At 37.4% G+C, this 22,018-nt stretch overlaps 1 protein-coding gene across 1 annotated transcript; it reads right to left on the bottom strand.

Moving 5' to 3' along the window:
• Positions 1–891: 891 nt before the first annotated feature.
• On the bottom strand, positions 892–21,187 carry IMPA2 (inositol monophosphatase 2). The gene is made up of 8 exons (XM_039339251.1): positions 20,684–21,187; positions 13,957–14,090; positions 11,401–11,505; positions 10,183–10,228; positions 8,825–8,933; positions 6,874–6,982; positions 6,208–6,359; positions 892–5,307 (listed from the first exon to the last, which is right to left on the bottom strand). The coding sequence occupies exons 1-8, from the start codon at positions 20,789–20,791 to the stop codon at positions 5,192–5,194; spliced, it is 879 nt and encodes a 292-aa protein (XP_039195185.1). The 5' UTR covers positions 20,792–21,187; the 3' UTR covers positions 892–5,191.
• Positions 21,188–22,018: the final 831 nt, after the last annotated feature.

Genomic DNA, 22,018 nt, shown 5'->3' with positions numbered 1-22,018 from the left:
CATTCACATGCCTTTCTCAAATTGAACTCAAGTAAATTAAGGGTTATCTAAATTTCTCCTGATCTATTTTAGATAGATAGAAAAGGATTGTAATCTATCATTTCAATTTGCATGGATGCCCACTTCAATGTGACTCTGGGTGGCTTACAAGAATTAAAAACAAATAATATAAGCAATTGACATTGTAGTAGTAAACATAAAAGTAAAAAAAAAATAATCCTGCAGGAGAAAAATACTCACAATTAGACATCAGATAATCTCAGACTTGATTGTGAAATATTTAATATTTTTATTGTTTTTATTTCCCCCCCCCGATTGCAGTTCTACTGGGAAGAAAACTATGGTACTATAGAAGCTAAGTAGTTCCACTTGTGTTATAGAACAGGTCAACTCCCCATCCTTGGACCAGCACTGATCCGCAGCATGCCAGAAACCAGTTCGCACAAACAAGTGAAGCCCCATCCATTGCAGCACACAAAATTAGGCCCACTCTCCATGGAACTGGTCCCTGGTGTCCAAAAGATTGGGGGCCACTGTTATAGAATATAGATTTGCCTCAACTTAGGCTAGTGTTTTCCAAAGATGGCAACTCTAGCTAATCCTGGCTAAGCTATACAATACACATCTTATAGCTGCCCTTTCTCCTTTAGAATGAAGTACATATTGGCCATATCCTGATCTGAATTTCTAATGCTCTTTCTACTCTTACCTCTTTCTTTAGAAAAATTAACTTACTGTATACTGCTGAGTTTTTTTTTTAAAAATTATATTTTTGTGAGGCAGAATTCTTCTAAACAAATGGACTAAGGGAAATGGGTAAGTTCCCGCACACATCTGGATCAGGCCTCAGTACAATTTCTCTTAAGTTAAAAAATAACAGAAAAACAGATGTATAATACACATTTGCCTCTTGGTTTTATTGGAAAATGAAGCTATTTTGACAAACATACATTAATAAAGAATTCTAGATATCATGATATAGTTCTTTATCCATTGGAAACAACTTTTATTCTATTGAATAATAATTACATATTATTCCTCATAGCCCCCTATGAGGTAGAAATGTCTGGATTAAAAGCAGACAACCAGTAATACAGAGTTTGTAACTGAACAAGAACATAACACCAAATGGCTCATAATGTATGTATAAACAGCATAAACCGGTTAAGTTTCAGAGTTCTTGCAACAAAGATGCACAAAAACTCATGACCATACAGCTCTTGAATACCTTATACATGCAAAATAATTGGTCACCTCACCACATGATGGCTTAGTAATTTCCACTATATATATTTTTCCACCTAAAATATTTTCTGTAAAGCACAGGTAGGCACACTTATTTTCAAGAACCATACATTTTCTCAGGGATAAACAGTAGGGGGCTGTGATAAGAATCCAAAGAAGGTAAGGACGTCCACTTTTTCTCACATACTGTTGTAGCCTTTGGGGGGGGGGCTTTTCTTCCCAGACATCTGACCCGATCCATTGCACAAAAAATGGAAATTAGCCTATGAGGCTTAGGTTATCTGCCCTGTTATAAAACATATATAAGAAAATAATGGCTAAGCTATTAAACTTCCTAGAAACCATTGTATTGGAAAATGAGGGGTGGGAAAATTAAGAATACTAGATGTGAAATCCTTATTTGATGCCTTTATATATCATTATTTTTTTCTTTAAAAAATGCAACTCTGGTACATGGGTAAGTTAAAACATTTCCATCCAGATTTGCTTCAGACAAATCCCTGCTTCAGATTGTTACTGGTTTTAATATTCAATTCACAACCAGATATGTTCTTTTCGATCTATAGAAAGATTATTCTGTTTCCTAGTTTCCATGTTTTCTATTCAGATTACTATCCACATCACTTTTTTTAAGGGGTGAATGGGACAGTTCATGTGGATCATAATCTAATCTAAATCTAGTGCCTGTATTCTGCCAATGGATAAAATTCTGTGAATTAGACTTCAATAACTACTGATACAATAGAGGTGGGTATCTTCTTTCACACATTTTAAATATTTTCCCTCATCGCTTTTGTAATTAAAGAAAAAATGGGCATGTAGCTTCAGATCATATTTTGCATCTTTTTGATTCTTAACCCAAGTAATGTGCACAAGAGTACAGATGTAGCATAATATATAATTTGGCCCCTATGTCACTAAGAGCAAATTCTGATTGAATCTTGTACCCGCCACTAAATTAGTCATTAGGCAGATTATAATCTAATCCTTTTATGTTTTGTTATAGAAGGGGAATATTGGAGGAATATCTTAGAAGAATACTACTGTAAATGCCGGCGTATAAGACGACCCCCGTCTTTATAGCCGGGCCGCATTCCTAGAAAGTCGTCTTATACGCCGGAAACTACCAGTATTTCCGGCGTATAAGACGACTCGGCGTATAAAACGACCCTCGTCTTTGGCACCAATTTCAGCGCTCGCGAAGTTGCCTTATACGCCGGCATTTACGGTATAAGGTTTGCAAGTGATACTGAGGAAGTGCTTTTGAACATTCTGAAGTGCTATAGAAGTGCTGTTATAAAAGCAACAGTGCATAAAAGTGCATACACTATCATTTTTAAACATTCATGCAATGGCAGTGTATCATATTTTATGATCCTGTCTTAGTATCTTATTTACATATTACTTCTTAATGTTTCAGTTCATTTAACATTTCAGTTAAGTTTGTCTGATTCTCAGCTGTATCTTGATAACTACAGACAGGAAAAAAGTTAAATGGCAGAAATTTTCCAATCATAAGGGGAGATGGATGGGAATGTCATGTTTTCTTCACTATTATGTAGTTGGTGAGTGAAGAGAGGCATCTGTCACCAAAGGGATTGACATAAATTTACTGAAGTAGAATTAATGATGGCTTTTGTTTTTAGTAGTTTTTCACCTGCATTCTTAGGCCCTTCTGGTTTAACTGCACAATACATGCTTTATTATACACATTAACTTCAAAATTTCATTTTTAAAGATATGTCACATTTTCTAAGTACTCAAACCACAAAGCTCTTTAATATGGAAAAATGAGACAATTCATACAGCAACACATTAGTGGCACAGAAAGGAAGAAGTGATTCATTGGCAACTGCTATTGTAACACACTTAAGAATGAGTAACAAAGTTCTCATCACAGAGTTAAACCTTTGATGAACTTTTGCTCACATACAAAGATCGATTTAGGGGAGGCAAATTTTTGGCAATATCGAATAGTGGAAGAATCTCTTCTTCAGTGGTTCCTTTAATAATTGTCATCAAATTCTACAGCAGCAAGGCTAGCCTGCAACAAAAACTAGTCAGCTGCAAATTCTTTATTTCAAACATGTTTTTAAATGAGGTGCTGTTGATTTTAATAGCTCTATTTTTACTAGAATTAAATTTGGATCCAATCCACTATACATATTTTTTTAAAACAAGCATTTATTCAATTTTTAAAACCTCTGAAAAGATATTTTCAATATTTAAGAGAATGGGCCAAATTCTTAGTTTCATACATACAGGAATAACTGGTTCAGGTTTAAATTAAATTCATAAAAAGATATTTATTTAGAAGTATCATAAATGCCATTTATCAGCACTGCATTTAGGACTGAAAGATATTGAGACAAGGTACACTATGGCCAATGTAACATTCTTGCATTTGGATAGAACATGGATTATTAGAACCAGCATTTAATCCATAGAGTCATTGTCAGTAACTCTAGTTCACATAAATCTAAAGCCTAATTTTGACATCTAGGGAGATAGTAAACTATTCCTAGATTGTATTAGTTGGAATGCTGGGGGGGGGGGCTCATAAGAGTTTATCACAACAATTTATAATACTCAAATATAGAAAACAAGACATCAGTGAAAAGATTAGGTTAGGATCCCTTTTGTTGTACTTTCTGTTTCTTAGGCATTTATTTGGAAATATGCAACATTTCATTATGTAAACCAAAGTTCTAAAAGTTATGTGCTGCTTATGATAGCCCAAGTCATGCCCATTTCCATTCAAGAAAACAGTAGTTTTTGTAACATGTCCAGCCACAATTTTTGTATAATAGTGAGGTACTTCTTTTCAGTTCTGTTCCACAGGATAAGCTACAAAGCACTTTTCAAGGAATTCTAACTCAACATTGCAGGAATCTCTCTGCTAGTTTTAAATTTGAAAGATTATTTTTCTCCACAATAATCATTCAAGGATACACAATGGCCATCTCAGCATATAATAGCACCTGCCTGGGTTTGAAAGCTAAGCGGAGGTGAGTCTAATTAAGATTGCAGAGGAAAACATCCTGAAAATACCAGGCTTTAAACTACCATAGAAGTAAACAAACAAATGCAACACTATCCTGGAAGAAGGCAATAGAAAATCACTTCTGTATTGCTATCAAGAAAATCAAGAATATCTATGAAGTCACCAAGAGATGTAACTTGGTCATTTGATATCCAGCAGTGGTCAAAATATATAGTGCTCCATTCACATAATCACCACTGATTATAGACTAGGTATCAGGCTACCTATGTGCTTAGTAAGAAACTTTTGTGAGCAGTAGCATCTTGGTAAATCTTCCATGTTATTTTAAAAAACATAGTATAGGGTTTGAATCAAGCCAAAGAATGTTTGAATGGTTTTTTAAAAAAATTCATTCCTTATTCAGCTGTTTTAGTACCTGTTTACTTATCCAAGGATAATACATATTTCTAAGAATATGTACCATTACCATACTTGTGTGTAAATAAATGTAACTATCTCAAGAGCTGCTCAGTAGGTCTGTTTTAAATTTAGAAAAAAATAGTACTTTCACTCAAGTATTTTTGGATGAGGGCACTTGAGGCACTACTTGTTCAAAAAAAAAAATACCTGAGATCTGAAACATAAACTTTATTTCTCATTCTATGTGAAACCAGAAACGTCCCTACTTCTATTACAGCCTCAAAGAGCTTAACATTAAAAAAAAAGTAACTGAAAAATATTCTCATTAAAAAGAGGGAAAGGTCCCAAACACACACATACACACATGCACACACAAATGCCCAAATACACCTCTTTCACCTTCCTAAAATGCAACTAAAATGTTTGTATAATATGTTTGATTTACAAACTGTACAAGAAACAGTTTCTAAAAGCCATTCATCTTAAAAGAAGTGAAATATTTCCAAAAGGTCGTATTTCATATTATGTTAGGTTGATGTCTGGTCAATTCTCATCATCACGTCCATAGTGAATAGTCTGTATTTCCTGAGCGATGAATGAGGCCATCTCCTGGGTACCTGCTGCTATTACGCGACATGACATCAGATCTAAAGGTCCACCTAGGAGAAAAATTTATTGAAAAATAGTTTAGATGTTTCTTTTGTGATGAAGACATCAATTCTTTGTGTAGTCCACTATGTGCATTTATCTGGGATATATATATACGAACAACATTACTAAACTTTATTCTGATATGCAAAGTTTCTCATTCTTGCTCCTTCTCCCTTCAGAATCCCTTTCACCTAAGCTCCATAGCAGTGCTTAGAAATCCCAAATTTTTCTTTTGAGTGTTGGTCTTTTTTTCCTCCTTCCAGAAGAAGGTGGAGAACTAGTATGAATAGAACAGGGGTTGGCTGAAAAATAAGGCAGACATTTCCTGTCCTAAAGTCCATCTTGATATCACCCAAAACACTTGTGGGATACATGTAGGAAGTCTTGCTTTGAGCCAACCTGACTTTCCTGTCATAATAATAAGCCATTAGGGACTGCAACTGTACAATAAGAAGCACAGTATCTGCAAACTTTTAAAATTGTACATTAAACCCCTAGAACAGAGGCCCCCAACCTTTTGGGCACCAGGGACTGGTTCTGTGGAAAAAGATTTTTCCATTGACCAGAGGTGTGGTTTTATGTGCTGTCTGCATCCCGCAGATGGGGCTTTGGTCGTTTATGCGGCCTGGTTTCTGGCATGCTGTGGCCAGTGCCGGTCCATGGACTGGGGGTTGGGGACCCCTGCCCTAGAATACAGAATGGCTTTCCTACATAGGTTGGCTTTCTTCCTTCCCCATTTCTAAGGCCCCCAATGTGGACTCACACTTTTCTGAACATTCTTTCCTAAAGGCTGGACTTCCAGGAAAGTCTAGAATGAGATTGTGGCAAAAAAAAATAAACTTTTGAATTTGAAGGAGTGGTATCACGTGCAAATCATACTTTGTACTTCTTAAAATATATTTGCTTACCTGATGTATCTATCACAACTCCACCTGCCTCCCTGATAATAACAGTAGCTGCTGCCAAATCCCAACAATGTAAGCCAAACTGGTAATATGCATCTGCAGCCCCAGATGCTAAATGACAGAGTGCCAAAGTAGCACTTCCAATAACACGAACCCTACGATAAATGTTGAAAAAATTGCAAATAACATTAAACCCTAGCTTTGCTCATAATGTAGTGATTGTGCAGTGACATACATTTCCAAATATTGGACTCAACATTTTTACTTGTTTTACAGATTTTTATCCTTAATGCCCAGTATGAACATGATATTTTACACAGACAACACTTTCTTTAAAGAGCCCAGTGCAATAAAGATGAAGAGGGAAGCATGCATTAAATACATTTTATAGTCTAACATTATGCCAAACACAGCTTATTTTTGTGATGGAATTCATGAATTCAGTGCAAAAAACGAGACTGTGATAGCACTACAGCAAATATACCTCAGGGGTCGAATTCTCTTGATATACGAGGGGTGCTATTGATGGCACAGTCCATATATGCATTTGAATACCTATGAAACTGTTGATTTGGCTGACTGGATTTCTGACTGCTATACTTAACCGAAATATTATATTAACAATTTTCTTGTTACTAAGTTTATTAATTTTCCAGGAAACAGAATTACCCATGTGCCTGTGCCTTTAGCAATCGTTCCATGTTACTGAGAAAGACTTTTAGAGTATCGGGATCTCGCTTTGGACCAATCTCAGTTAAAATCAAGGCTTTTGTGATATCTGTAAGAAAAATAATAGATATGTATTAAGGCAACAGCTTATTCTAATTTCTTTTATAGAGTTCTATATCTTTGGATGCAGAAATCATTTTCAAGAAGTCTTTTTAGAGGCAAAACCCACAGCTGATCTTTGAATGGCATGCCAGAGACCACAGCAAAAAATTAACACTAAACTTGATTTCATTTATGGTAACATTTAAATACATTTAGAACCATACTAACAGTACAATTTCATGGAGTCAAACCAAATGCCTGCTGATTAAATGGACATGTCTACATTGTTTTCTTGGTTGCAGTTTGGAAGTAGCTTTCCATTGTTTTCTTTTGGTATGTTTTTTTTTTAACTTCACAATCTAATCTATAGCATGGGATTTCATACTGGTCTCCTATCCAAAAATCCAACTGTTCACAATTACAACTGTGTTGAAAAAAGTAACTTTATGACGAATCCCTACATTTATGACATTTGCAGATCTGTAAAGCAAAGGAAAACTGAAGAAAATAGTAAGTAGTCATGATTTTACTTAGTGACTGATTTATCAAATGTTACTAATCCCGGTTATGATTACTAAACAAGGACTACCTGTTCTTTTATTGCCATTCTAGAACTGAGAAATAAATCTTTGTCCCATTATATATCACAAAAAATCCACAGCATTTGATCACTCTAGTCAAATGGCTGGCTCAGGAATTCTGGGAGTTGAAGTCCACGAGTCATAAAAGAGCCAAGGTTGCCTACCCCTGCTCTAGTCTAACCCTAGGTCTTTACTTGGACTGGTAGACTTAAAGTTATGAGATTCAAAGGCCATGTGATTTAAATTTTAGATCTTGTAATAAAGATAATAAAACAGAGTGGAAATGTCAGATGCAAATGATATATATTTTTGAGAAAGAAAGGTGAGACAACACAACAGCTTAATAAACTTTTGTACAATATCCATTGCTATTCTAGAAATAGATGCAAAATACTTTAGGGTGAATCACTGTATTGGGAGTTTTGAACTATTTCTTATTAGCACGCATATACTATTTACAATATTAGATGTTATTGCACTCAATAACGGGAGGCCTCTAGGCAGATTGCAAAGTGATTTACGCAATTCAAACCAAACCAATTCATGTGTACGCATTTACATATGTACATACTCCAGTAAAATGCAAAATGTGGAACAAATTAATGCATAAATGTCTGGGAGAACAGGAATGTCTTCTAATTCATCCTTACAAGACCAAATTAGTAATTACGCTCTTAAAGTTATACAATAATAAGACAACAGAGGTCGTGAACATTAAAGAAATTGTCTGAACTCTGTGAACTGCCAGGGAAATCTGTTAAAAGGTGGTTTTACACTGTATCTCCAGAACAATATAGCCTGTTTTTCATAATGTCCTTGTAACAACCATAGCATAACCCTAACCCTACTTTTGGCTCACTTGTCTGCCAGTGAAGATATACCCAGCTGAGGGCATCCATAGCAAACTGAGACTACAACAATGCATGGTGACATCAATAAGAGAATCTTCCTGATATACTTGTGTCCCAGTGCCTGATGCAAAAGTATAAGTTGAAATTTCTGTATCGTGAGATCACAACACATGATTTGTCACTTGCCCTCCATCCCCCACTCTGGGTGCCCAGACACCTAGCAATAGGATTAAACAGAGCTTAATTTTAGTGGAGCTGAATTTATAGTGATTTAGCAAAAATATTATTAAACTGAATTAAGAAAAAGTAGGCATTACCTAGAAGATACATTAATTTTATCTAAAATTAGTGACAACTCTATTATATATATATATATATATGCATAAATTTTATAGTGTTTACAAAATCTAAACCAACCTGTCACTTTTGACACCTGAAGCCTTTTGCCATTACAATATGACCCTTGACCTCTTCTACCAGTGTATAATCGTTCTTCAATGCAGTGATAAATTACACCAAATTCAAGCTTTAGGTTTTAAGAAAAGAAAAGGAACATGAATGCAATTTGCATTATATCAGTATAAACAAATCTCTTTTAACTGCATAAGATTGCAGTTTACACTATTTTAATTATCCCAAATATTCCTTATGATAAAAGCTACAGGAAATTAAATATATCATCCCCTTATATAATGGCTAATTTTTACATCATAGTTACTAAATGAGAAATACAAGAAATGTCTTCTGCAGAGTACTCACTGCAAGCATAATCACTTATCAGATGTGTTCCATCATCCTTGTCTTGAATTCTCCATTGCCTATCGCCTACTATCAAGACGTATGATGTATAATTCACCCCAAAGCAATTCTCAGTTTACAGAATATGAAGGGTAATTGTGCTTCCAAAGTTTGCACAATCCAACGTTTTTGCTACCACAACATTTTTATGGCTTTCAACATTGTCTAGTAGCGAGGGTGGATGTCAGGTGAGCAAAGTGGGCAAATTGAGGTAGGGAGAAAAGGTACTGGTTATTTTTTGTAGGGAAACTCAGTTCAATGGATTGCCTGTTCTAAAGGAAAAGCATAAAAGCCATATACTGGCTACCAACATTGTTTCTAGAAATCCAGACAAATATTCTACAGTAACATGAGATGATAGAGAATACAGAGAGCTATTAATCCTGTGATTTAACTGATAGACCAGGGGTAGTCAACCTTGGCTCTTTTGTGACTCGTGGACTTCAACTCCCAGAATTCCTGAGCCAGCTGGGAGTTGAAGTCCACGAGTCATAAAAGAGCCAAGGTTGACTACCCCTGTGATAGACAGTACTGCTGGTCTATGATTGCAATAAACTGATTTGATTCATTGATTGGTCATTTGCTTAAGCACTATGCCACTCCTAAAAGCATAAACTTTGCAAGTGTATCTCACAGATTGCAATTTAGTGTAAGGAAAAAGATTTAGGTTAAGGAGTACTTCTGTAATTGTTTCTTTGCAACAGTGTTCTGCATGGCTAGAACACATATATTTTTACTATCGAAAACATTTTTAGTAAAGAGAAGAATCACTAATATTTTTTATGTAAAAAAACATCAAAAGGATGGTTTGAATATTATAAGTAGGTTTATGCACTGAAATCTATATTTCCACAAATATCACAAAATAAATTGGAAAAATGTTGTATAAGATTTATTCGGGTGAATTTATTAAATCTGGTTTTCTTTTCATTTTTTAACACTAACGCCTAACAAACTTACAGAACATTATTTTATACCTCTTGGTTGACAGCAAATCCAATGCTAACAGCTACAGTTGGAAACCTGTGTAAATAAATACATTATATATGTTAATAAATTTTCTGAACAATGACTTTTACCATATCAACACTGTGATAGTGTTTGTTCATTGGTTCTCAGGTAAGAAATCTTACTTTTTTTATATTTAGAGATAAAATTCTAAATTTGTCCTAAAATTTTAATTGTTGGAAAACTGATTTGCATTCTGACCCTAAAGGACAGTTTTGTGACTTTTCCAATGATTAATTATCTGATTCTCAGAAAGTTCCCCATTCTTTAAATCTTAGGAATCTACGCAACCAATTAGCTGTTGCTCCTATTCCCTGCTGCCATCACAGGATATTGTCACACCAGAAATAGACTGAGAGAGAGGAGCAGCTGCTTTTCTAGAATAAATGTTAGAGTTCAAAAGTAATTTTCTAACAACTGCTGCCACCTTATAACTTGAGAACATAAATATTATTTTTCCTTCCATAACTTTCAGCCCAATTTCCCAAATTATTTCACCATGCAGCATTGGGTAAAAAATAGGCCTTTTAATACATTCCATTAGGAAGTATTTTATGAACCAAAGATTGTAGACTAATGAAAATTCCCTCCCCCCCCCAAAAAAAATAGGATTCAAGATGATCCAGAATATGACAATTTAATACTCAACAGACTAATTTGTTAAAAGAACAGCAATTACTGAAGTAGGTCAAATTAATGATCTGATTTTTGCTGTTTGATAGTTGTATATATAATTTATTTTACAAATACATTTGATACAATCCTGTGCACAAATTTGCTTGTTGCAAAACAGGCAAATAGTTGTAAGCTCCGTGTCAGGCCCAAAATCAAGAATGACACATAGTGATCCTTCCAAGGTGAGTTCTTTATTGTTTCTCACCTATAGACAAAATCTTGCCAGACTGAGCATTTTACTGTTTGCATGCACAATATACTCCGTAGCTATTATGGAGGGGCTGTCTTTAGCCTCTTTCTCCTCCACATGATATGTCAACTGTGTTGCCTCTTGCTTCTCCGGAATGTAGCCTTTCCTCCTGGGAATCAATCTCCTTCTATATTTTAACACACTCTATGAAACTAGAAGGGATTCAACACGCATAGAAATTCAATTGATACTTCACGGATTTAAAGATGCTTGACAATCTGTCTTGTGTCATTTGACACAAGGTTTTCACTGTGTCCTTTACCTATGTACGAAATTGCAAGTGCCATCAACAGGATCAATAATCCAGGTTGGACTGTCATTGAGTATGCACTTTGAACCTGCAGCAGTAGCTTCTTCAGCAATAAACCTAACATTGGTATAGACAAGACTCAAATTAAAAAAACTTAGAATTAAAGGAGCATTTGAAGCAGTTGCAGATGTATTGTTTAATAAAATAGGTTCATACCTGAACAGCATACTAGGAATTAGCATAAAAACGTTCTCTGTTACATATATCTTTAAATAAAAGAAATTTAAAACATCGTGATCAAAAGATCTCAAGAAGGCTTAAGGGACAAAGTTCTTATACACATGCCAACATGAATGAGAAATCTACTTATTTATGCAAAAATGCAATGACTGCTTCTTCATCTTTCTCTGCAACATTCCTCTTTTGAATGACAGCCAGAAGAACATTTACAAAGTGTATAAATCACAGGCTTTTTCTTTGAACTATGTACAAATTGAAGCAAAATGAGCTGTTTCCTCTGGTAGAATATGCTGGAGGGAGAGTGTTCAGATTATGAATAAAAAGCAGTTTCCTGCAGTTCTTCAGAAATTTGTAAGATTGTAATCCCAGCCCATCCCTCTTGTAAACAATAATTAAAAAACAAAAACAAAACATTAATAATTGCCCAAAGAAAGTCTAGATCAGTGGTGGTGAACCTATGTCACACATGCCAGAGGCAGCACTCAAAGCCCTCTCTGTGGGCACGCGCGCCATTGCCCCAGCAGAGTTCTCTGGAGTAGTGAGCACGTGGCATTTGGAAGCGACAGGGCAGGAAGTGAGCAAGCAAGTGGCGTTGGTCCCCCGGAGATGCCCCGGAGATGGCTAAGAATTGGCCCATACCACCCTAGCCCTGGCCACGCTCACCCAGTCTGCTGTGATCACTGCAGCCATGCCCACCCAGTGGGCCACGCCCCCCACGACCCCCTGAGGGCACCACAATGCTGATCCAGCCCTGGCACTTTGCAATAAATAAGTGGATTTGGGGTTGCAGTTTGGGCACTCGGTCTCTAAAAGGTTCGCCATCACTGGTCTAGATTGTAACCATCTATAACTGGAACCTTACAAGGAAACCTTAAAGCTGGATTTAAGACAACAAAGACTAGAGAATTAAAACAAGAACGACACAATAGAAATTGGCAAACATTCATTTTAGAATAGTCTGAAAATGTCTCTGTGCCCCTAGCTCAAACTAAAATAGGTGAATAGTCTTATAAAGAGATATATTTTTACTATACTCTGCAAGTGTATGAAAAATTTTACAATCTCTGTTATGCTTTGGACAATAATATTCTTGCCACTATTTCCTCTAAATGTTCTCAAAAGGTGTTGTAAGGTTAATCATATACACAGCTATTACATAATATAATTTAAGTGTAATGAAAGACCTAAGACCAAGAAATAACAGTCTCAAATCCCCACTTATCGATTAAGCTCATGGAATGGAGAACTTGGAGCAAGAGACTTTAAAATGAAGTCAAATGTATTTATTAGGCACATATTTATAAAGTTAGTTACTATAAATATAGCTCAGTGTTTTTCAAATTTCACAATTTTAAAGTGTGTGGAATTCTAACCCTGTGAATAATTCTCCTTCAAATTTTCAAACTTAAAAAAGCAAAAATGAAACTGTTGGAAAAGGTGACTCTTCTAATTGTTTACCTCCGCTCCTCCTGGCTCTGCTTTCATCTGATGAAGTTCTAGGGACAAAAAAATTGGTCTCTACAAATTTCCTAGGACAGGGGCCCCCAACCTTGGCAACTTTAAGACCTGTGGACTTCAACTCCCAGAATTCCCCAGCCAGTAGGTTTTAAAGTTGCCAAGGTTGGGGACCCCCGTCCTAGCATATTGGTACACTTAAGAGACGTTTGTAGCAGAAAAAGTCAAACAGTCAGTTGCTGACAAGAATGGTGGCTGAAAATCCATTTCTAGGTATAGCTTTTCAAATCTTCTGCCATAACCTGGAGAAATCTTTTATCTATCTATGGCAATGTTTTTCAAACTTGGCAACTTTAAGATGTATGGATTTCAAATCCCAGAATTCCCCAACCAGCAGAGCTTTGGAGTAGTAGAGATAGAGCTGTTGAAAAAGCCACATTATTCAACCATTTCATTCTTGCTTAATTTATGTCTGAAAATTTGAAGCAGAATTAATCACAAGGATTAGAATCCTGGCTAAAATGAGCAAACTTGTTCATACAACAGAAGCAGCTTAAAAGCACTCAAATAAAAGAAAAATAAACTAAGCTAACAAACCATTTGTGCAAACCACCTTAACCATAATATTATCATCCAGGTTCAGAGAGTGGATGCAACCAAATTCCATTGGGGCACAGTATGTTTAAGAACCAGATCATTATGTGGCAACGTAACACAACCAAGGCTATATCTGGTTATTGCCAATCTATACTCTCCAGAAAGTTTCTGCATGTGAAACATGCTTGTTTTGTTGAAATGAAACATCTGTTCACCTAATTATGATCTTCATTCATTCAAAAATTACCAGTAGAATAATGTCATGGCCAGACATACCTGTGAGAGGGAAACTTTTCTTTCAGTGCAGAAACAATTAAATTTTCCACCAAGTGGTCAGTTTCAGTCACAAGATCTGCTGCAGATGTTTTGGTAGATACCTGCTTTTCCTCAGTGAGAGCTTTTCTAATGATCTAGAAAGAAAATATTATACATTGTTTTACAGATTTTTCCCATTATTTCTGAAAAACTGCATTAAATTCTCAATGGAAATAAGCAATATAATTCTTCGTTATGCACACAGTAACTTCTAAAATGATATCACATGTAAAGTACAGCATTTTATTCCAGAAGATTCTGGTGCTGATTAACATAATTATCATATTTTTCTGTTAAATTTTCTTCAATAATGGTTGCTGTTTAGATGCCAGATTTTTGCCTCAAAATTAGGACACTAACACTTTGTCACTGTATAAATGTATACATTATGAATTCAGTAACTGCTATATTAGAATTTCAATCGCACGTGTTTTTAACAAAAGCTATCAGAAGAAAATATTTTGCACACTATCACAACGACAAAAAATGGACTGCTTTTGACTTAACTGAGTTGAAATAAGTTAAACTGGTTAAATTAAGATTGAACTGAGTCCAGAATTTGGTCCTTAATGAGTGTATAGTGACATGCTATAATTTTATACAGTCTGTACCATGGAAATTGTTACTATAAAAACAATTTTGGTTTCTGCTAAAACTATTATATATACAATTTTCTAGAGACTAAAAAAATGGGCCAAACAGGATATACATGATACAAAAATATAAAACTTATAATTTCTTCATTGTTTGCTTCTCCTTATATTGCCAAATATTATCTTTTAATTCTTTGCACTTTCTTTCAGAGTAAATTATTAAGTGAGGCAAAAAGGACCATTGCACAGTATCCAAAAATGACTTACAATACAAATTCCATTCTAAAGGCATGTAAGTAGAAATATTTTTAAAGTAAACTCAAGGGAAACGGAAGGTCTTTAAAAGAGCAAGGAGAAGCTAAGCATGACTGAAAGCATCTGTTATTTCACAGGAATGTAAAGAAAGTGCTGGAGCTGTAATCTTTATTTAAAGTCCTTATTTGAAAAAATCCTACAAACATACAGATATTTACCTGACATAGTGATATTCCCGTGGATTTCAAACAAGGCATATTTATTTATGACATTCTGGATTCATGGCCATTTACATAAAAACATAAATATAGTTTCAATATTCAGTAAAAGTAAACCCACTCCCAATTTGAGATTTAGAGAACTGTGAAATAGGATAATCTTAAGTGCCCTCCGAAAGGCTGTCAGGGAAGTTATGGCTGGGAACCTCTGTGCTAACACTGGGACATATTCAGAGAAGCATTATACTGTTGCTTATACTCTTGCCTATCTTAAGTAGGTGATCCTGCAGCTGCCTTAAAACCATACAATAAAGGGTTAACACCAGCTACCCAGAAAGGAACAGAGGCATTATAAAACAGTGCCTCCATCTCCCAGTTCTCTTAAATGGTCCAGAAGAATACAATGGTTGATGGTACTGAAGGTTATTGTGTGACCTGAAAGAACCAGGATGGGTACACTGAGATCATGATGTAATTCATCTCTCAGACTAATATGGTATCTGTCCCATGCCCAGGTCAAAATCTTGATTAGGGTCTGGATTATCCTTTTCTACCACACTCTCAACAACGTGAAAGGAGGAGCTAGAGCAGTGGTTCTCAACCTGTGGGTCGGGACCCCATTTGGGGTCGAACAACCATTTCACGGGGGTCGCCAAACAACGCAGTCCACCATTTTTCCCCCTTTTCCTTAGCTGTGCTACTCCCTTTTATTCTATTGGCTTTTGAAAGCCAATAGAATAGACTCTCTTGAATAGAGTCTAATTCTATTGGCTTTCAAAAGCCAATAGGAATTGTCCAGGCTGTCTCTGCCTGCTGAGCCCGCCAAAAGTCCCATTCTGCAAACGGTGCTGCACCAGTTGAGTAGTCCTCGACTTACGACTGGTTGAGTAGTCCTCGACTTACGACCGGTTGGGGGTCGCGGCATTAAAAAGGTTGAGAACCACTGAGCTAGAGCCACAATTGGTTGGGTCTGGGGGGGGGGCTCTTCAGGAAAGAGTACACCATTGTCAGGATAAAGGACATAATCACATTGTTCAATAATACATGGACTACTGAACCCCATGCATTCTCCTATGCTTTCTAAACAGCCAAATGGAACATGGACTAGGTTACATGTGTAGATCAGGCATGTCCAACCAGTGGTCCTGGATAGCGAGTAATATGGCTCCAAGATAGTAAAAATATTAAAAATAAAGGAGATTTGTTATTTATATACATTAAATATATATATTATAAGTGGCCCAAGACAATTCCTCTTCACTCAGCGTGGCCCAGGAAGCCAAAAGGTTGGACAATCATGTGGTGGACCATTTTCCACAGATCATCCTATATACTTCTTCAGAATTAAGAAGCTGAAATGAATCTTAAGTTACCCTCACAAGAGCTAATCCAATCACGACCCATTCTGTGCAGAGTCCAGACCAGAGGGAATTTGAGTAGTTTTATGTATAAAATCTTGCCCTAGAATCTCACGTGGCTTTCAGAGAAAGCTTCTGCTTTGTGTCCCTCAAAAGGATGCAAGTAACTGTATAGAGGGCTGCAGAGGCACCATCTGTAATCACAATAAGAAGCATTACTTTGCCATCCTTTTGCCATCAAATATGAACAGTTACTTGTATCTAATCCTATCTGCTCTTGTTTTTTATCCACTAGTACTCTAGGTATCTCTTCTGCCACCTTGTCCCTTGGAACTAGCATGCAGGAATAGTCCAGGATGGCCAGGATTTCATACATAAAATATGGAATTAGCAACTGGTTAGAGGTGATTTCATCAAGTGTTCTGGTTACTTCAATATTCCAAAAATTGCTCAGGTGCTCAAAACAGCCATTTACCAGATTATTCAGCATAATCCTAAATGCTCTCTGAAATCCATTTAAATTCATTAGGCACTGGACTAGATTATCCAAATACTGCTGGTCCTGTCATCCTACAGAGCCTCTCGACAGTGATGAGACTCATAACAAACAGGGAGCAATCTAACTACAGCAAAGATTTAATCTTTATCTTTCATTATCAGATGATATGTCAACTGCTTGAGGATGAATACCATACCTAGTACAACACCAAGACTGCCTAAAGCAGTGGTGGCGAACCTATGGCATGGGTGCCAAAGGGGCACTTGGAGCCCTCTCTGTGGGCACATGAGCCGTTGTCCCAGCCTTGCCTCCCCCATGACCCCCTCACCAGCAGGCCCCCTGGAGAGTCGCCCCCGAGCGTGGCCCACGCGCAGCAGTGCAGCCAAGGATGTGACAGCCAGACAGAGTAGACAAGACTCTGCCTTCACACCCCATCGTGCACAGTTACTGCTGTGGGTCGTGGGCAGAGGGTGTGGCCGCCATGGTGCTGCTGGGCGATCTGTGGCGGGCCCTGAAGGCGGTGAGTGGCCCTGTGGGCAGGCAGGGTGGGGGGCGGCGCACCTTTTTGGGCACTCGGTCTCTAAAAAGTTTGCCATCACTGGCCTAGAATTACCATGAAGTTCAGGATATGGAGGGCTGAAATCTCCCAAATGAAAAGCAATGAGCTTTCTACCTCCTGCTCTCCAATGAGCTCTAAGAGCTCACAAAAACACTCTGCTGTGCAACAAGCAAAGTTCCTAATTTGCCCAAAATCACAAATAGGCATGCACAACTTGTCCTTTCCAGACCAAACCCTTTGGTCATTATTAATACCAGACAATCATTGCTACCCAAATCACCTACTGGATCACTTGCTAATGAGGACCTGAAACATGGCAGAGCAGATTTCCAAGAGGGCAATATCACAAATCACTGTCAACCCCAAGTCCCAATACTGTATACCAAACTGTGGAGAAATATGTTCTTATTCTGTATAAATTTGGCATAACTCATCAAAAAGTTTCCTGGGCTGAAGAACCTGGCCTCTTTTTAGGTACACAATATTAAACTCAATTGAAAATATAGGAACACATGCAAAATGGGATATTCAAGTTATCCAACTGCTATTTGGAAGGCCACAAGTAAAATCCAGTTCATGGACAGTCATCATCATAATCAAAAAACATTTTTTGTTATGTTTCAAGAGTTAAACGAACTTGTCAGAAATATACAGGATATGCAAACCACATTTCCTTTCTTCCCTACTATTGCTACAGAAAGGTAAGATAGCAACATAACTTAGGTTTCAGCCTCAGGCAACTACTCTAAGCATATGCTATTAATAGCAAGTAAACTTTGCCCTATAAAGCAACAAAGGAGTTGCAGTAGTTGGCAACTCATCACTTTGAAAAACTAAAAGAAATGATACTGACCAGACTCTTTGATTCATGAAGTGTGTCATCTGACAGGCCCAAAGATCAAAGACATGACAAAACAAGATTTATCAAATCCACTGATAATAGGCTTTTCCTGCTAATACATGTGGGTACAAAAAGTTCTGCAAAAAAACAGCTACAACTATATTGCATGAGATTTTGAAAATCTTGGAAAGACACTCAAGATCCGCAGGGCTCAGTGATATTCTCATCTGTCCCTTCAGTTCATGAAAAGGACTGTAAGGGGAAACAATACTATAAATCAGTAGGGGGTATTTGATTTCCGGGACTTTTGTCTAAATCATCCAGGTGACATATTGTTGGCAGAAGATGGGTGATACTTCATTAGGACTGTAAAAATGTGTTTGACAAAAGGATGATAGATGTAAACAAAAATCCTGAAGGGCTTCATGTAAAGGCTTGTACATTGTAAGAAGAATTAATGTTGCCAAAATGGGGTTTTTAAACCATTCAAAAAACAAAACAAAACAGAATGAGGAATAAACCTCATGGTCATTGTTGTCTATACATTAATGTTAAGAGCCTGGGATATAAGACAAACTTGGACTCTCAGCAGAGAGTCAAATACGATAAAATAAGCACAACAGAGAACCACTAGGATGACTTTATCACTGTAAAGTAAAATATGTTTATTGAGTATAATAGAGACTTGGTAGGATGGCTGTATTCCTGGAATAGAGCAATAGGACATAATTTGTTTGAAAGGAATAAAAGTATAGAAAAGGAGGAGTGTGCTTTGTGTTAAAAAAAACATTCTTGTTCAAAAATGACATATAAAAGCAACAATGTGTTGGTGTTGGCTAACCCAACCCAACCCAAACTAAACAGCTATTTACTTGTAATGTTAAATGTGGATTTGTACAGAACAGGGAACTGGATGCAAGGGTATAAATATCATAATATTGTACTCCATCATTATAGGCCCCCCTCCAATAAAATTATATGCTTTTGCAGTAGACACTATCACTATGTAATTAGCAAAATGAGTAGTTGATTTTATCTCTCCTAAGAGGTTACTGTTTACTGGACAGTTTAAACAGAAGAAAAACTAAAATAAGAAATGTTGTGATCATTCTTATTTGGGAGAATAGAAATATTGTGTCCTTTCTTAAATTTAGTGTGCAGGTGTAAAAAACTAATGTAGGAAGAAAGCACTTATAAAAACACACAGTAGAGAATTTATTATTCAAATGACTATTACTATTTTTTATTTATTTATGGCAGAGTTTCCAGTGATCCTTATTTTTCCTTTTTAAGACATAATTTCATGCTGAATGTTAAGAGCTCAGTTTTAAAAGCACTTAAAACCTGAAATATCAAGGTTCAGGTTCTTCCTCAATTATGGAAACTCACTGGATGATACTGAACTGAGAGCTAATTGTACAGAGTTGTCATGAAGAAAACATGAGAAATTCACCATCCTATCTCCTAGAAAGATTGGATCTAGATCAAGGTCCCCTAAGTTGTTAATATCAACACTCAAGGATTGATGGGACAACACAGTATTATTATTCATTGCAGTGCTGTTAGTTAAATTCGTATTTATTATTTTCATATAATAAATATGTGTCAATGAACAATCTGAAACTTCATGAAGGGGTAAATGAGCTGAAGAGCTCAAGACCACTCATTATAGATCTATAGAGAGAAAACATTATATTAACCCTTCAAATAATGTTGTGTAAAGGTGAAAGTAAATACGCTGAGTCCACTTTGTGATTTATTTTACTTGTATAGCTGCATTTCCTAAGTTCCAAATATCCAATAAAAATGAGCATCTGTACCAAACAATGACACCAAAATGATAAAATATATGCCTATACCCAAGTTTATTACAGAGCACGTTCTCCTATATGTGATCACCACATTCTTTTACAGCTTATCCTAAAGGAACATGTAGAGTGCAGGTTTCTGCCCTCATTCAGGAGTAACTGAAACCTAATGAACTTGATGTGTTTGCACCCAAATCAACATAAGGGCAACCATGCACTTCTTCTCCAACCTGATCCCCTCCAGACACAAATCTCTGAAAAAGAGCTCAGTGCATCTGAAGGGATCCATGTTGGTGAAGGCTGGCTTGTGCATTGGTAGGTCCCAAGATCTGCACACAGCTGCAACTCAGGTTAGCAAGAAATCTCGACATAAATCTTACAAAAGGCAGAAGGAACAAAGCGCAGTGCGGAGCCTCCTTAGTTTACAGATGCCCCCAAATGGGGGGGGAGGAGAGCCAAGAAAGTTTTCCTACTAGGGTTTGCTTGCTCTCAAGGCTCCACGTGTGGCCTGAACTCGAAGCCCCTTATACGACAGCCATCCCCACCCGCACGCTCACCTGTCCCGCCTGGAGCGCGAGCTGCACCGCCACCTCCAGGCACCCTTCCCAGGGGTCTTTTCCGCCGGCGGCCGCCTTGCCTAATCCTCGCTGCCCGCTGGGGTTCATGATTACCGCCGCTCCTCCTCCTCCGCCTCCTCCTCCCGCGTTTGCGAGGATCTCCGCGGAAATAGGAAAGGGGGAGGGAATTGGTGCGGCAAGTCCTTGAACTTTCTCTGGCGCTCCGGGGGCTTCCCTCGCTCGGGCTAAGGAGGGGGTTGTTTACTTCAGCCCCGCGGGGCGCCTCCTCCGCACTGCTGAAGCCTCCCCCCTGCCGCTCTTCCTGCGCCGCGACCACTAGCCCTCGCTGCCCTCTCGCCTTCCCTGTGGCACCTCGGTCGCCGGTACAGAGGAAGGCGGGAGAGGCTCCACTGACACAGAGCCCGCCTTCCTCAGCCGACTGGCCATGCTTTCCGCCCGTCTAGAGGAGAAACCGCCTCTCTCCGCGCCCAGCGCTCTTGCTGACACCTAATTTTAGGACATTGCGCTCAGGCTGGTTCCTCACGTAGCTAGCGAATCACGGGCGCGGGTGGGCGTTTCTAGGGCAATAGGATGTGATTCACAGGAAGTTCCTCGCTTCTTCTTTTTTTTTTTACACCCCCCCCATTCATCCCCCCCCCTTAAAATTTGAATCCGGTCTTCTTTTCGCTTTTTCACCCTCTGGGAAAGCAGCGTTTGTGCTGCTTTGCAGGTCATTTTTTTGCAAGACATCTTCGGATGCTGGCAGTGCAGTTCTTGAAAGTTCGCATTTCTCCCGCTAGTCTGAAGTTCTTGTTGTCAAAGACATTTCGTTTCCATTATTTTTGATTGCAGAAATTAATATCCACCCTTTTAAATACAAATTCCTCGCCTCAGAAAACTGCGTAAGACCAGCTGACAGCTAAAAAGCGAATTCAGGTTTTCCAAATGTAGGCTTTTTGCTAAAATGATTAAATTATGATGTTATTACTTTTTTACTGAGGGGTAAGATAATATTTCTCTCGATGAAACTATTAACCTTATTTTCTCCAAGAATGTTCTTTCTAAAAAGAACCAAGAAAGTTAAGGCTCCTCTCCCGCCGTTCTGTAATTGGTCAGATCCTCCAGACAAAATCGGCTTATAGGACATTTATCCAGCGCGCAGAAAAGATTTGAGTTCAACGAGCACAAGGCGAGTCTTTTACTATCTTAAATTAATTTTAAATTAATTAAAACTAGTGAATGGTAAGCAAGTAAACTGTAATATCAATGTTAGTTGGAATACTGATTTACTTCTTTTTCATATTTTAAACGAATTTATTACAAATAATGACCATC

The sequence above is a fragment of the Crotalus tigris genome, unplaced genomic scaffold (assembly GCF_016545835.1).
Source record: "Crotalus tigris isolate CLP2741 ecotype Arizona unplaced genomic scaffold, ASM1654583v1 scf7180000017731.4096049, whole genome shotgun sequence".
Taxonomy (NCBI): Eukaryota; Metazoa; Chordata; class Lepidosauria; order Squamata; family Viperidae; genus Crotalus; species Crotalus tigris.
Note: the sequence above shows the minus strand (reverse complement) of the source record. Positions and strands in the feature narration are given on the sequence as shown.

What these genes read in the sequence shown, in the direction of transcription:
- IMPA2 (XM_039339251.1), bottom strand. Translation starts at nt 20,791, where the DNA reads ATGAACCCCAGCGGGCAGCGAGGATTAGGCAAGGCGGCCGCCGGCGGA. An exon ending in TCGCGCTCCAGGCGGGACAG is followed by an intron (nt 14,091 to 20,683) that starts GTGAGCGTGCGG and finishes TTTTCTTTCTAG; the next exon opens with ATCATTAGAAAAGCTCTCAC. An exon ending in ACTTGCAATTTCGTACATAG is followed by an intron (nt 10,229 to 11,400) that starts GTAAAGGACACA and finishes TTATTTACACAG; the next exon opens with GTTTCCAACTGTAGCTGTTA.